General features: G+C 38.7%; 2 protein-coding genes across 7 annotated transcripts in view; one reads left to right on the top strand and one right to left on the bottom strand.

The window, feature by feature from the left end:
* Positions 1-17,280, top strand: part of MCPH1 (microcephalin 1) — a 231,741-nt gene that overhangs the window by 115,812 nt on the left and 98,649 nt on the right. The gene's annotated exons all lie outside the window — the stretch shown is intronic.
* ANGPT2 (angiopoietin 2) overlaps positions 1-17,280 on the bottom strand; it is a 71,974-nt gene that overhangs the window by 9,645 nt on the left and 45,049 nt on the right. For both annotated transcript variants that reach the window (XM_048845303.2, XM_048845302.2), the window contains exons 6-7: positions 6,611-6,712; positions 5,877-6,043 (exon numbers count right to left, since the gene is read on the bottom strand). In XM_048845303.2, the coding sequence (XP_048701260.1) occupies positions 5,877-6,043; positions 6,611-6,712 (269 nt within the window). The remainder of the gene's footprint in view (positions 1-5,876; positions 6,044-6,610; positions 6,713-17,280) is intronic.

Consider the following 17,280-nt stretch of genomic DNA (forward strand, 5'->3'; position numbering starts at 1 on the left):
CTTTGGCTTTGACCCCCAACCCGAGGTGGTGAGGTTTGGGCTTTGGATGGGCTCAGGAGGGCTCTGGCTTCGGTCCCCCCTTCTGGGGTCGTGTAGTAATTTTTGTTAGAAGGAGGTTGCGGAGCAATGAAATTTGAGAATCCCTGAGACAGAGGAATGCAAAGACCTATAGCTTGCTTTGTATCACCCTTTGATCTATCTCCTGTAGACATGTTCTTGAATCCGAGTTGCTGGGGAGACTGGCGGTCCTGGGACTGATGGCTTTATTGAGGGCCACCTCAGGAATTCGTCAGTTATCCTCCATGTGGATGGAGAGGTAAAATTTTGTCTACAAAGTATCCAACAGTTCAGAGATCTTCTGATCCAACTTCTCTGGGGCTGTTGACATTTCAGACCATGATGCCCGAAATGCTTTCTGAGGAAGAATGTGTGGGCATAGCTGCCCTCTTTGAGCAGGAACATATGGAAACAGACTGTGAACCTGATTTATCACTAGATGAACATGTGGGAGTGGCTTCAGCCTCCTTTTCTTTCGAAAACACTTTGCCCTTCCATGATTTGGTGTACTGTATGGCATCCACTTTGAATCTGCCTGCAGTGCCTATGGAGGAGACTTCTCCCATGCTGTTTGATATCCTTGGTGCTACTTTTAGGAGTAGACTATCTCTACCCATTTTGGATGGTTTGCTACAGATGGCTAAATGTGTGTGGTCTGTTACTGCCTCTTGTCAACCTGCCTCCAAAAAGGTTGACAAGTTGTGTCAGATACCATCTGAGGGGTTTTCCTGTTTTCATACAAATCCTATACCTAATTCACTGTGGTGGCTGCTGCCAGTAACAGGGCAGCATCTGGACAATCACACTCCACCCCATCTGATAAGGAGAGGGGAAAAGATTGATTCATAAGGGGAGATAGGCGAATTATCAGGTAGTCATGGCCCACTACAGTTCCATTTATGGGAAAAGATGACATTGTTTTAACAAGACTTACATGACACTTCGGACCCTGCTGCCAGAACATTATCATTTGCTCTATCAGGAGGCAAGCTTGGCTTTGTTCCTCCTCTCTAGCTCTGGACATTTGGCTTATGTTGAAGGAGCTCCCTTTTCAAGGAGGGGGGAGAGCCTTTTTAGTGAAAAGCAGACAAATTACTAGAAAAATTAAAGGACAAGAGATTGACAGCCCACTCTCTGGATTTAATTTTCTCTGCTTGGAAAAGGCCCTCTATTTTATTTCTAGTACCAAAGGCAGTCCTATCTCAGTCTTCATTATTTTATTTTTTGTCAAGTCAAAGACTTCAACAATACCAGCAACCTGTAGCCTTCCAGAATCAATGTAGTAAGAGGCCTTTCAAACCAAGGTCTAAATCTAAAAAGCCCACTTCCTTGTCATCATCTTCATTGTGGAACAATCAGCTTCAGTTTTCATGAGAAAATTAAGAATCAAGGAACACCCAATCAGTTTCGGTCTAGCTTCTTCTTTCAAAACAGAGTAGCCCACTTTATCAATGCATGGAGGCAAATTACATCAGACCAATGGGTTTTAGAGATTGTAGAAAGGGCTATGCCATACCTTTTGAGACTCACCCTTCCCCCCAGTTTCTTCTACCTTTAAATCTTCAGGGACCCTTCCAATGAGGCTATTCTTCTTGCAGAAGTTGAAAAATTGCTTCTGATAGGAGTAGTAGAGGCGGTCATGCAAATACCAGAGGGATTTGGGTTTTTTATTCCTGTTACTTTCTGATGCAGAAGAAAGATGACAGAATTTGTTTAATACTAGATTGAATAGTCTTGAACAAGTACATCTGGAGGGTTTGGTTCTGTTTGTTGCTCTATAGCAGTGGTTCCCAAACTTGTTCTGCCGCTTGTTCAGGGAAAGCCCCTGCTGGGATTGGACGGTTTGTTTACCAGCCATGTCCGCAGGTTTGGCCGATCGTGGCTCCCATTGTCCACGGTTCTCTGCTCCAGGCCAGTGGGAGCCGCTGGAAGCAGCGCGGGCTGAGGGACATACTCACCGCCGCTTCCAGCAGCCCTCATTGGCCTGCAGCAGCGAACCGCGGTCAGTGAGAGCCGCGATTGGCTGAACTGGCGGACACAGCAGGTAAACAAACCGGCCTGGCCCACCAGGAGCTTTCCCTGCCCAAGCAGCAGAACAAGTTTGGGAACCACTGCTTTATAGCATCCCGTACTTACATGACTCCATTTGCACATCTAGGAATGAAGCCTATGTAGTACTGGATGTCTCAGCTCTACAGACCAGTTTGGGACAGCCTTTATAGGTTGATCACCATGCCTCAGAACATCATAGTTTTCCTAGAATGGTGGTCAGTCAGAAAGAATGTGCTCAGAGGTGTACAGTTCTTTCCCCCAAGGCCATCCCTCAGGGTAATTTCAGATGCATCAAACAAGGTGTGGGGGGGACTCATGTGAATCATTTATGACAGTTCAAGGGCATGTGCAAGAGAGAGCACTGCACTGCACATCAATGTGTTGGAAGTGACAGCGGTTCATCTGGCCCTCAGACTTCCTCTCTCACCTACAAGGGAGGATTGTGACAGACAATGTATGGCTGATGTATTACAACAGCAAGCAAGAGAATGCTTATTCCACTCTCCTGTGTGCAGAGGCTTTAAGCCCATGGGATTGGTGTATCCATCACAACATTTTTACTGTGGCCCTATATCTGGCAGGGGGAAACAATGTAGTCGCAGATCATCTAAGCAAAGACAGCTTTCAGATGCACAAATGGTACCTAACAGATCAGTCAATTATCATATTCTCCAGCTGGAATTGACCAGATGTGAAGCTGTTTGAACATGGTCCAACAAAAAGCGTGATCTCTTCTGTTCCAGAGTGGATAGGGACTATCTTGGTAAGATGCTTTCCTGCTTGCACTGGGGGGAAAGGGCTTGATGTATGCCTTCCCCCTGCTCCCCCCTCCAGTGATTCAGAAGGTGGTTAGATACACTAGGACAGGGTAAAGATAATTATCATTGCCCTGGCTTGGCTATGTCAACAGTGGTTTATTGATCTCCTTCAATTCTCTGGTGGAGTCTTAATGTGTCTGACACTGTCTCCAGACCTGCTGTTTCAGCAGGAGGGCAGGAATCTTTCACACAGATCCATAATTTCTTCACCTGTCGGCATTGGCAATTGGACTTTGACTCTGTCTGCTCTTGAGCAGTGATGTTCTTTGTTTTTGCAGGACATGCTAAGTAACTCTAGAAAACAGTCTAGTAGAAGCCGTTATTCTTAAAGTAGACCCAGGTTTCAGGCATGGATGAGGGAAAATCTGATTCCCTTATGTCTGCTTCTGTTCCTTGTGTTCTGAATTCTTAATGTACTTCAAATCTCAGGAATTATCTAACTCATTGTTAAAAGTTCATTTGGCAGCCATCTGACGTTAGTTGATGTTAGATTGATTTTTTTTTTCATAGTTCAGTTAGCCATGCTGGTGAAGTAGCCCTTTCAACCCTTGGCTCTGTGTTCTTTCTATTGTTTATTGATCAAAATGGCTTTCATTATTGTCATCACGTTGGCTTGGGGAGGGAGTGAACTGAATGTTCTTATGGCTTATACACCTTTTACTTCTCTTCATAAGGACAAAGGTAGTTTTCAGACTTGATCTCCAGTTCTTACCTAAAGTGGTGGTTGATTTTTTTTTCACATCAGACAGTTAATTTGCCACCCCCTCTCCCCCACCATACTCTAATAAGGAGAAATTGGTCCTGCTACACTCTTTGGAAGCCAGAAGGTCCCTTGCTTGTTGTTTAGATAAGAGTAAAATTTTCATATATCTTCTAGATTGTTAGTGTCTTATGCTAAAAACTACATAGATTATACAATTTCTTCTTCTCTCGATGGATAAAATGTATTGATGAAAGTTACACACTAGCAAAAGTTCCTATATTTGCTTCAATTCAACCACATTCCACTAGCTACTTCCTTTGTTTGTCTTAAGCAAGTGCCAGCTGCTGAAATTTGCAGAGCTGGAACCTGGACTTCAGTGCACACTATTACGAAGCATTATCCTTTGGATTTCGCCTATATGGCAGATGTTGGATTTGATAAAGTGGTGCTTCAGTCTCTATTCAGTTAGGACTTTGTTCCTGCCTCCAAGTTAGTTTTCACCACTGCTTCTCAATATGCAGAGCCACTCAAAAAGAAATGAAGGTTACTTGCTCATAATTGGAGTTCTTTGAGAGGGCTCTGCATATTCACACTTCCCACCACCTTCCCCTCTCTGTCAGAGTCCTTGTTTGTTCTGTGTCTCTGGCTTTGCGGTGGATGCAACTGAGGTGGTGAGAGTGCTCCGCCTCCTACATAGCCTCGCCCACAGAACATCAGTGATCCTGAGGGAAATGGTGGGAGCATGAGAGCTCTAGCTGACACTGCTAGAGGAGGTTCTACCACAAAGTACCACAAGGTGGCACGGTACACTGTAATTGTGACTATGTAGAGCCATCTAGAATAACTCCAATTACAGGTAAGAAACTTTCAGTTTTGGACTGCTTTGTATATGGGAGTTGAGGTGAAGTCAAAGTATATTTCAATTTACCTTTGGTAATCTCTTGATAGCGAAAGTTTTCTATTCTAATTTTATTTTCCTTGATGAAAAAAATGAGCTCGTTGATTAATGGTTTCTGAGCTGCTTGGATACAGATTAGTTTTTGGGTGCAAAATTGTATTTTATAAAGGTTTTCATTTAGAAATATATGAATTTGAGTATCATGAAATGTGTCAAATTGACCTTCCTTGTAGTCTCCTAACTCGTCTACTGGACAAAGCGTGGACAGCAGTACTATAAGCCTCCTCATGCTATTCTGTCCAGTGGTTCTCAAAGAACGGTAAACCTCCTCATGCTACTCCCTCTCATGGGTCTCAACTCTTTTCTAGATAGTTCGCCTAAAGCAATGTTTCCCAAAGTGAAAGGCTCCTTATCGCATTACCAATCCCCTTTGTCATCCAGCTCCCAGGACCTTATTTATCCACAGGAATCATGGCTTCAGTGACTCCTTTCTTTCTTTTTTTAAAGTAGTTCCTGACCTTAGTCTGGTAACTTCTTTTGCCCTAAAGACAAGACCATTTAATTCCATTCAAGAATAGAATTTTAAAGATCCCCCTGAAGACTTCCTTTTTTAACATATGGGTAAGTGTAACTGTGGACAGAATATATACAGGCTAAAGTTACGAGAACACTCTGCTAGGTATAAAGTTTTATTAAAATAAGAGGAACAATGAAACTAGAAATTAAACCCTTGCCATTTGGATAAACCGAGGACCCACCATTCAGCTTGAGTAACTCAACTGGGAGCTGCATTGATTCTCAAAAATAAGAGAACAAATCAACCCTACTTTGGCAGATTGTGGGTCTGCTCTGCAGCTGCTACTGCAACCTTGTGGTTGCAGTGTGCATGTCTATGGGTGTAGATTGTGGGGACTGTCACTAGATGTAATTCCTGATTTGCCTACTTCTGCCTCTTCATCTCCTGAATAGAACAAATGCATGCAGGAGGCCACCCCTTCACGGCCCCCTGAGAGCTATGTGCCAACATCCAATTCTGGGCTTGTTGGGTTCTCCCCCTACACACGCAATATCAGGTATATTGTGTGTTGGGCAACCTATAAGGGGAAGGAGGGGCCTGAAGGTAGTATTTACCTACTGTATACTGGTGAAAGGTATATACTGTTCTATTTTTTTAAAAATCTACTAAGATTATGTAGGCTATAGGTGAAAATTAGTAGCAGACATACTTTAAATGCATTCAGAGCAACTGCTTTGTAATTAATATAAAAAGAAAGTTACGTAGCTGAACAATTTACAGGAATTAATAACTGGCTGACTGTTTTTTCAATTCAGTGCTTTGTTTGCTTACCTGTACTTTAGTTCTTCACTTGCTAGATAGAAATGTTCATACAATGAATATGCCTCATTTCCTTCCCAGTCTTTCAGGTGTATTTTAAGAACATAGCGTTTCTGATTAGTCAGTTGAGAAACTAACTCATTTCCCAGCCAGTACTCCCCAGCAGGATCACCAAATCCCTGTAATCCAAGTTGTATATTTAAATAACTTTAATTTGTTTTTCTTTGATTTTGAAATAATCAGTTCATCAATTTTTAAATGTAATTGCTTTGTCAACACAAAAAGTGTACTACAAATATGAGGATCCTAGGTCTTTGGTATTTGAAATTTTGGATTTCAGCAGGGACCAATTTAGGAACTTTAAACAAAATGTATCACTATTAGACTTATTAGGTCGGGGGAATATTTGCCAATAGAAACACAAATATAAATAACTTAATGAAAATTAAAGATGTGGACGCAACATGAAATAGCTGACTTAGGGGAAAAAATGCTATATTTCTTTGTAAAAACAAACATCACACTTGCAAGTCTCTGCTTAGGCAAACAGTTTATATTACTCTGACATTTCCCAAATGAAAGCACAATTTTTCATTTAAGAACTAAAATGCAACTTTAGAACCTGTTTAGGCAATACAACTTTAAGTAACTGATTAATATTCTTTTGTGATTGTCTGTGTAGATTTCAGAGATTATCAGAAAAATAATAAATTAGATTTAAAGCTTCAAAAGAGTGTGGCTCTTACCATCTTGTACTCTTTCCATGTCCGGTGAAAGTCCACACTGCCATCTTTACGCTGCTGAATAACTGTCCACCCCCCTCCACTGCTTTCCATATCACAGTATGTCTGTCAATAAGAAGAGTGTGTAATTGCATAAATGCAGGTACTCACATGTCAATTGACACATATTGCATATATATTTTATATAGCACAGTATACATTAAAACTACGGTTGTCTTTTGTTTGCCTAGCAGAGCATGCCAGGTTTGCTAACACCTATGAAGCGGAGCTGTTTTGAATAGCTTGTATTCTAATTAAAATTGTAATTAATGATATTGAAATGATATTGAATGTTTCTGAAATACTGTACTTACTGTATATTGGTTTTATGTTGTAGTAGTTTGGTGCATCAGAATTAAATCCTTCCCTGATGTGCCTTAGCTATAGTTATTGCTGTAAGTGTACAGTAGGCAGAGCCAGTTAAGACAATACTGCCAAATCTGCAGCTGCATGGGGCCCCAGAATATGGAATCCTCATTGGGAATGTCTACACTGCAAAAAAAAAAAAAAAAAAAAAAAAGACCGACAGCAGCAAGTCTCAGAGCCTGGCTTGGTGTCACAGGGCTTGCACTACAGGGCTAAAAATAGCAAAAAAAAGACTTCAACTCTTTAATTTACCCCACATGGCTGGACACCAGCTGAAGTCATTGGGGGCCTGCGTAGGTGCAGGGGACTGTCAAAATACCATTTTTACAAGAAATATGTACTAGTGTGCTAACAGTGGGAGAAAACTCCATGATCTTATCTAATTCTCTTTTGAACCCAGTTATAGTTTTGGCCTTCATAACATCCCATGGCAACAAGTTCCACAAGTTGACTTTGCATTGCACCTAATTTATACAAATATATGTTTACATGGATTATTTTAAAATGTCAATATTTACTAAATATTAAACACTTTGTTGTGCAAGATACTGTAAGTACATATATTTCCTATTCTAAGTGTATGCAAGTACTTTTTAATGGCCACCACTGTGCACATGCTCATTTTATGACTTTGCTTTTTTACATCATTTATTGCACTTACATGTAAGTAAGAATTTCTATTTGGAAGTCTTGTTTGCTTCAATTTATAAACCGGCTTGTAAGGAATTGCTTTTGTGCAAAAATTGTTTAAGCAACTCTCAAACAAAATATTTGTTTTATTTTTATGGTTTCTCAGAAAAAATATATATTTTAGTTAAAAGGACACATTGATTTTAAAACAATTTAGATTTTTAAAATGCCTTGCACAATGCAGAACATATAATTAATTCCATCAGTTTCTGCAATAATGGGATGAAAGACTGACTTCAAAAGCTGCGGCTAAACTAGTGGTTTAATAATATTGCTCTAAGCTAAGTTGTATATTAAAAACATAAAACAAAGTTAAGCCAGTATTTGTGACTTTTCTCAAAAGTTATCACAAAGCCTTGAGAATCTCTCAAGATGTTCACTTGAGCTAACCTTCACTTTAATATTGTTTTTAGATATAAGTATTATTTCAACATAGGGATTGTTACCAATGTCTGAGTATAAATACAACAACATTTGCAGTCATACACTAGAAATTTGGATGGGTCTGCACCATGCTCTTAACTAGTCAAGAGTGTGTTAATTTTTTCATTTGTTACATAAGAATGAGCTATGTGATAGAGTAATTTGTCTGAGTGGTATTCCTGTCTCTGCCACTGACCTGCTGGGTGACTCGCCTCCTGTGTGCCTCAATTTCCCTGTCTGTAAAATGGAGACAATACTCCCCTCTTTTTGTAAAGCATTTTGCCATTGGCTAATGAAAAGTGCTATATCAGAGCTAATTGTTACTATCATATGTACAATATTATATGTAATATTACAGTACATTATATTATCTCCTAAAGCTTAGTAAACTTACTGTGACTTGGTCATTAAAGTATTACATGCAAAGAACTGCCTGTTACAGTTTAAGGGTCTCTGTGAACTACCTTTTAGTGTTCTGTCCTTTCCTGTTTCTTGTTATAGAAAATCTTTGGAGCAGCTTTACCAGTGTGAAAACACTGATAGAAACTAATTCATGTAACATACATTCTGGTTTAAAGAAGTGATAAAAATTAGATCACTTCAGTTTTAGAAATATTAGGCCATATTTAATTTGGTGGAGTTAGATTCACATTTGCCAGTGGCAATTTTGGTCCATTAACTACAGTAGTGTTTTGTTTTTCAGACCTTTTAATCTAATTTACCTTATAATATATGACTGAGGCTTCATACTTTCTTGGATATACCATTTATACTACTGTAGCTTAAACATGGAATAATTGTTCTATGTTAGTTTTAATGTGAACATATAAATTGATGCTCAATATGAGCTGTGTGTTGTAGGCTTAATTGCAACTCTTTAAATGTGAACGATGTATATATTAAATTAGACCCAAGCTTCCTAGTTCTGTGGGAAGGTGAACTGTGTTTCCACTGGATAAAGTAGCCACACGTCATGAAAAATGCCTGCAGCCAATCCTCTTTGGGCTGAGATTTCATCAGCTAAGCAATGTTAGGTCTAGTTAATACTTAGATGGGAACCCTCTAAGGGAAATCTGAGCTAGAGGAAGTGGTTTGGTGAGTCAATTTGTAATCTTACAAAGAGATGCTAGAAAGACATTCTGCCGGAGACATAAAACGGAGGTTTGGACTACTTAGGATCATTAAAGATCCCTTTTCTTATTCTGCCTGTATTAAAATTACACTGGTTGGTTAAAAAGAAAAAAAAAAAGTGGTGCTGTGTGACATGTGACTCAAGGACATTCAGCCACTAGTTTACGTTTTGCATAATGTAAGCTAATGGCTAGTTCATTGAGAACCTTTCCTTTAATTTTGCAGAATGTAAATGAAGTCCTAAAGACAACTAATATAAAGTATTAAAGGGACAGTGTCAACTTCAAATGTAGTTTGCAGTGTTATTGTAGCCATGTTGATCCCAGGATATTAGAGAGGCAAGATGGGTGAGGTAATATCTTTTATTGGACCAACCTCTGTTGGTGAAAGAGACTAGACAAGCTTCTGAGCTACACAGAACTCTTCTTCAGGTCTGGGAAATGTGTTCAGAGTGTCACAGCTAAATACAGGGTGGGACAGACTGTTTAGCATAAGAATTGACACATTGTAAGAGATCATTCAAGATCAAGTGGCTGGTTAAGACTTCTACAGTCAGCGGACAAAAAAAGTGGGAGTTAATGGATTAGATTGCTATAATAAAACCACAAATCCAGTGATTTCTAATCCATGATTTTTAGTGTCTAACAAAGCTGTGAATTTAAGCTCCAGGCTTGTATTTTGAAAATGTTGTGCAGGTTTTCTTTGAGGATTCAGAGGTCAGATATGGTTCAACCACAGGTGATATGGTGTTTTTGTCTTTTATTGTTTTTCTGTTCAAGTTCATTTGAGAGCGTAGTGATTGTCTCATTTCACCCACATAGTTGTAATTGGGGCCTTCAGTGCACTGGATGAGGTACACCACATGTTATGATAGGCATGTGTAGAACCCATGGGTCTTGAAAGACATGTTGTGTGGCGGGTATTGGTCATCTTAGCAGGGGAGATATGTCTGCAGGTTTTGCACCTGTTCTGGCAGGATCTGGCACTGCTTTGAGTTGTTGTGTTCTGATCTGGGGGAGCTTACTTCTGATGATGATGGGGGAGCTTACTTCTGATGATGATCTTGGTGAGGTTGGGAGGTGTTTTAAAAGCCAGAAGAGGGGGTTCAGGAAAGATTTATTTAGGATGTGGTCCCCATCCAGTATGTATTGTAATTGTTTGTTTGATTTCCCCCTATGATCATCTACCTCCCAATGCTGAAATCTCTATGGGCTAGCACTAAGATTCCAGCCTGTTTCATTTGGTATTATTAAAGACTGTATTCCCTGCTACCTATGCAGTGAAGGTCTGAATCTTTACAATATGCTTCCAACTCTGAAGGGTTAAAAATATCTGGATTTTTTAAACACTTGTTTGAAAAGGTTTAAATATATTTTTATTAATGTTAAGATAAGCTATCTTTTAGTCCTTATGCCAGACATTTCATCAAAAGAATTGAAGCATTTCTATTGAACCCAACTTAGTCGGCAAGGAAGCATTATCACCAATGTTTTGTTGATTTAATCTCTACCCTCTTTCTTCCATTTAACTCCGGGTGTCATATGGTCTAACATCAAATAAAGTTGTTCATTCCCACTTAAAGCAATGGATCGATCATCATACCCATAAGTCAAAACAGTATACTTCAATGGAATATATTTTTATGTACTGCCCCCAGACTGGATTTAGGGGGAAAAAACCTGTAGACCACTGAATATCATCTACCACCTGATAACAAGAATTTTCCTTCATAGTTATGCTCCGACTCCTCCCCCCGCCCCCCCAAGAGACCTCTTATATATTCTCCCTCCTAAAGTTATCATTAACTGTTACAAGATACACTTACATCCCCCAAAATCATGTCTACGCATGACCTTTAAGCTGTCTCCCTATTTCACATTGTCCTCTAGCTCAATTTCTATGTCCTCCTATCAAAGCTGTGAATTATATTTTTTTTTTAATCCTTTGTATTGAGTTCCTGAAATCCTGGTTAATTGAAGTCAATGGCAAAACGTCCATTAACATCAGTGGAGCCATGATTTCATCCTTGAGTTCTCTTGCAGCCTTTGTATGTGGCAATAATGTGAAGGTCATCTTGGGATGACAAGTATGTCCCCTTAAGTATATGGGCACAGCAAGTGTGTATGACTATGCCTAATTATAAAGTAATCAGGGAAATGTGTACTGGTTCATTGTACCACTTTCCAAGGAGGAAGCTCTAAGAGTGTTAATATGAAATACAGGAAAGAGGTTTTATCAATTGATCTTAGGATGTAGGATATCCAAAGTAGAGAAGATACTAGTGATAGGTTGTACTTGGGGTGTGTGTTTAAGTTAGGATAGTCTTGTGTCATGCTATTGAAACTTGTTGGGAAGGCTAAAGAGAGGAAGAAAATGAGTTGGACTAGGGACAAATTTGGTGGCTATTAAATTGAAGGCAGCAACCTTACTATTTAACATTATTGGTAAATAAGGTTACATTCAGTTGAGCAGTTCTGTTATACCCTATACCTGTTGTTTTTGATTCACTTCTATTTTATAGTTAATGATTTGGTACAGCATGCATATAAGATGTAGTAAAGACTAGGATTATTTATTTTGAAAAGGAAAAGTTGGAGCATTAAAAATGATGAAAGGTATGGTAAAAATGGATCAAATTTAAAATCAGTAAAAGTTGATTTATGTAATCGGTAATGCCTAGGTAAAATTCATTACCATGAGAGGCAATCGAGACAAATACCATGGCTGGATTTTAAAACGGGTGTAAATAAGTTTATTAAGCAGCTACCCAAGTTAAGATGTTGATATGGCAGAGTCATCAAGGCTTATTCATCAAACTGCGTTAATCATTGAAGGGGTCAGGAAGAATTTGTACCTGTATGTAAAGCATTGTATAATTTACCTGGTACATTATAAAGAATTTGTTCACCTTCCTCTGAACCATCAAGTATAGCCAATGACAGAGGCAGGATATTAATTTAGATGGACCTAATTTTACAATTTCCTTATCGCCTGAGAGCTTGGGCTAAACTTCAGTTCCACTGGAGTTTGTTTTCAAGTTATAAATTCCTTAAAATAGGATAAACAAATAGTTCTAATAAGCTTACAATGTTCTCAAACCGTGGGATTTTACATCACATAAAATAGAATAATTTACTTAAATTCTGCAGATGTCTTCCCTAAAATATTTATATGTTCTAGCAAATATTCATCTACCCCCAGAGCAGTAAGAGTGTATACTTCTTTTTTAGATTTTACAATCTTAGGGCTAAAGACTGAGTTTTCACTTTTCTTTGGAAAGTACCTTGCACGCTGTAGTGGCTACAGAAGTACAAAAAATAAAATCCTCAAAACTAATAGGAATGAACACATGAAGTGGTTCCGGGGACGGGGGGGAGTTAGTCTTATTTAATAGATTTTCTTAGAAGTACTGATTTTATAAATATAATCTTAAAACAAAGGCAGGATGAATATTTCCACATCAAAGATTTCTGAATCAGTTGGGTTTTTAATGTGTATTATGTTCTTTTGAAAGGTGCCACTTTTATAGCCATGGAGTTCAAAGTCAATTTTATTGGCAGAAAAGGTATTGCAAGGTAATGTGAATGTGCCAGTGTACCTCACCTACTATTCTGAAGATACCAGTTTTAAGGGGTGAGAAGGTAGCTATCTACCTGAGATTTCAGTGTATGGACTCTGAAATCCATTTTGCATGTTGTTACTTTACAGACCTCTCCACAGGGAGATGGACTGGAGCAGAATCACACGCAGAATACTAAATGGCCTTCAAACAGTGATAAACTTTTTTTACTTACAATCTTGATTGGCAACCTAGGCCCCCAACCTGTAAACACTCATGTACTCAACTTTACTCATGTGAGTAAACCCCTTTGACTTCAAGATCAGTGCCCTCGAGGTGAAATTTAATATCCTGTTACTAACTACCTGACTGATGCAGGCTCCTATCTATATCTGCTAAATGTAATATTTATTTTAAAGATAGTAATTTAAATATATATTTCAATAATTTTGTGTTTTAAAGATCAGTCCTTCAGGTTGGAGAATAACAAAGTAGAAAAATAAAGATGAAGAGTAAAGAGAAGGAAAGGTTAAGTTAAAGAAACTAAATTGAAGGGAATAAGATATTTTAGAAGGAGTTATCAAAATTTTTAGAGATTACAGACAAAGATAGCTTGATTTTAAAAAAAAATCTTAAAAGCATAAGGAAAGAGATGGGCCATGTGAGTAAGGGGAAGACACAGGGGCAACTGCTTAGTTTAAAATAAACACAGTAGATTTACTGTGTGAAAGTTTGCTTCCAAGGACATGGATTTCTTTTCATTTAGTAATTTATGTGAAAATTGAAAAATGAGAGATGGCTAATTGGTGGTGTATATAATTGGATCAAAATTCCTTTAAAAGGATTACATTAAAATGAAAACATATCAGTATATAGGACTTTCTTTAGCACGCTTTACTCAGGTACAACTCCCCTGGACTTTAAAACCTCAAAGATACGAATGCCAGAGTTACGGACTTACCAGTCAACCAGACACCCTCTGGAACTGGAAATAGCGGAGGCCAAAAAAAAAAAGAGGCAAATGTTTAACTGCCTTGGGGCTTTTGGCGCAGGGAGGTTAGGGCTGCAGTTGCAGGGTGAAGGGGGGGATCGGTGGTTGGGTGTGTCAGGGCTTCTGATTCTCAGGGGCACAGGGCTTCAGCTCCACAGCTCCTTTCCCAGCTTCAGCCCTGTGGGGGCCACTGGGGCTTCAGCTATGCGGGAAGCACCGGTTTCAGCCCAGTGCTTCCCCCATAGCTAAAGCACCTGTGCTCTGGTGCTCCCCCTTCTCCCCCCCCCGGCTGAAACTGGGAGCGGAACCGTGAAGCCACCCCAAGCCCTGGCGCCCACCCTCCCCCCCTGCGGGGCAGAACCAGGAATGGAGATGCAGGGCTGAAGCCCTAAGTCCCGGCGCCTCTTGTAAGGCTGAAACTGGGCGCAGAGCCATGAGGCTGAAGCCCAGAGCCCTAGTGCCCCCCAGTCTAAAGCCCTGGTGATCCTGAGGGTCAGATGCCCTAACACCTACCCCCCCACACTCATGGCTGAAGCCTCAAACGCTCTCCCCCACCCCTCCGGGGGGCTGAAGTCCGTAAAGTCTTGTTCAGAGTTACCTCCATTTCCGAGGCGTCCGTAACTCTGAGGTTCTACTGTAATGTTGGTTGGAATCAGGAAAAACAGATATCAGGTTTAGACACGCAGCAGGCGTCTTCAGACAGATGCCACACACAAATAAAGATATTAACCTCTCAGATTACAGCAAACTGGGCATGGGTGCGCATGCACGTGTGTACCTATTTGATGTATTTTGTGAACAAACTGCTTGATGGCTCAAGGACCTAGCAGCTGTGGCACTATGTGGAAACAAAACTTGATTATTAGTTATTTGTATTATGGTGACATTAGTGGACTGAGGATCAGGGCCATATTGTATGAGGTGCTGTATGAAGGTCCTTGTCCCAAAGAGCCTAACTTCATGCATTGTGAGAAGTCAATGGGACTACTCAATGTGTAAAGTTGAGCATGTGTGTAAATCTTTTTAAGGATCCAGCCCTAAAAATTGATACTATTGGATGATATGCAATTTGAGTTAAACTCTGTACCTTGCCTAACAGGTTATGATGAAATGATAAACTAAACATCAACCATTTAAGTGTTTCCTACATGTACAAAACACTAACATATGTCAAATACTGAACAAAGTTTCCCATTCAGGGAAAAGGAGAGATTCTGGATATACTTGCCACAGCACCAAAATAAGACAACAAGGACTATTTAAATTCATAAATTGTAAGTGACGTGACTCTTCAAATCATATAATGTTGCCACTCTCACAACTTCATTGCACAATATTAGATTGTTTTCAGATACATTGATGCATGCAATTAGTTGAGAATCTCAGGTTTCCTTTTCTTAAAAAAAAAAAAAAAAAAAAAAAAGTTTCCAGTCTTCATGGCTGTGGGGAAAAACTTGAAAATGTGACTTCTAAAGGTTCAAACACCAGAAGGCAAATGCAAGGATACCATTTTTTTAGTCTCATGATTTTTAAACCAATGTTATTGTTTTGGGGGACTTGACTCTCAATTTTTGGATGTTTGGCAACACTGAGTATAAAATGGAGTAACTTAAAACTTCAACAGGTCCCAGGAGTTTTATGCCAATGAAGAATGAGAACATTTTCAAAATCTCAAAAAAAATTCCTGTCAGGAAAACCATTTCCCACCTCGCTCTATACTACACTTATTTAATTCTGTGTTATGATGAAATCTACTGATAATGCAGTAACATAGGTTTACACAGAAATTGTTTATAAGCAATGGGAGGTCAGAAGGTAGTATAAGAGGAACAGATGAAAACATAAACAGTAGTGCAGCACTTTGGCAAATAAAAAGAAGTCATTCTGTTTCCTGGTCTGTATGGCAATCCACATCATAAACAGTAGAAAATTGTGTTACCATGTTGATTATCTAGAATATATATATATATATATATATATACACACACCACTTCTCTTGACACTTCATTTTATGCATTGTCAATACAAAACTGACTCTGACTGAAAATGTAGGGGTAGTGTAAAATAAAATTTAATTTGATACCCTAAAAATAACAAAAATGTATTTTCTGTTCCCTTAATGTCTTCTTTTTTCCCCATCTGCAGTACACAAGGTGAATTTATTTTTCATTTTTAACATAGCTAATTACCCCATTCTCAGAATCTTCAGAGTATCTTAGGTCTTTCTGTTTAGACATTTATTGCAAAACTAAATATTCAAATATGAGCCCTACAAATATTTTACAGTCAGGTATATTTTGCATTCTAAAGAGTTTGATTGTAATTAATCAGAAGGATGATATATTTTGACTATTTTTACACACAATTTCAGAAGTTTGTTTTTTTAAAGAAATAGGTGAATCATGCTATGAATACTTATACTGGAAACAATACAAAAGTTACTTAAAATGTTTTTGAATTTAAGCCATGTTATTAAACTCTCTAATAGTCATAAATCAGTTTTCTCTTGTACTGTTAACAGGCACATTAACTTCTGTTTTTACAAGCTACATAGTCATGATCCCATATATTATATTTGAAGGTGGAGTCAAGACCAAAGGCCAAAAAGTGGGACCACAACAGCTGTTCATAGAGCCTCCATAATTTTACTGTAATGTTTGACTGCTGTAGTCCAGTGCTTACATATTCAGTGGTTTGCATCTCTTCTAACATTTGGAGTTGTGAATGCAAACTTCCATTGCTTTTAGGTATCTCAAACACGCCAACCTACCCCTCATTTCATTACAGTAGTGGAATCTCATGTTACATAATTTTCCTTGTAAGACAGATATATCAATTCACATATTAGTGTCTCCAAAATCCCCTTTTTTAATCTTTTATTTTGTACAATTTTTCTGATAATCTTTTTGTAAGTTCCATATGCGCCACAGGAAAAAAGCTATGAGAATTCATTAGATATTTTTTCTCTTTGTAAATATATGGCAGCAAGATTAAATCCTAAAGCACTCATTGTGCTGTTGCAACAAGTCTGAAAATTTAAACTTGTGCTATCAGTCAAATGCTTTCAAATTGTCAGTTTGTCCACCAGTTGACCATGATGGTTTTCTTCCAAGACACTATTAAATTGTGGGTGTATAAAAATCAGATGAGGCTATAAAATATGTAAAGCTGCCAAGTTCCATCCAGAGGCTGAGGGAGATTTGAGAAGGAGTGTTGAAGTAATTAGTGCAATCGTTTAACACACAGCCATTGCCATTGTCTAAATATTTGCCAAAAATGGACTTAAGAGCACACCACACTAACTCCTAACATTGCCTTGGAAACTCAAAACACAAAAATATGCATTAATCCAGCATCACTCCTGTGGATGCTCATTGAATTTTTGTTTTGTTTTGTTTTGTAGGTTTTCTTTGGCTCTGCATCCAGGCATTATCTGTCTTCCTAATTCTGTTGTCCTTATAAGAACATAAGAAT

Source organism: Caretta caretta, chromosome 3, assembly GCF_965140235.1.
Source record: "Caretta caretta isolate rCarCar2 chromosome 3, rCarCar1.hap1, whole genome shotgun sequence".
In the NCBI taxonomy this organism is placed as follows: Eukaryota; Metazoa; Chordata; order Testudines; family Cheloniidae; genus Caretta; species Caretta caretta.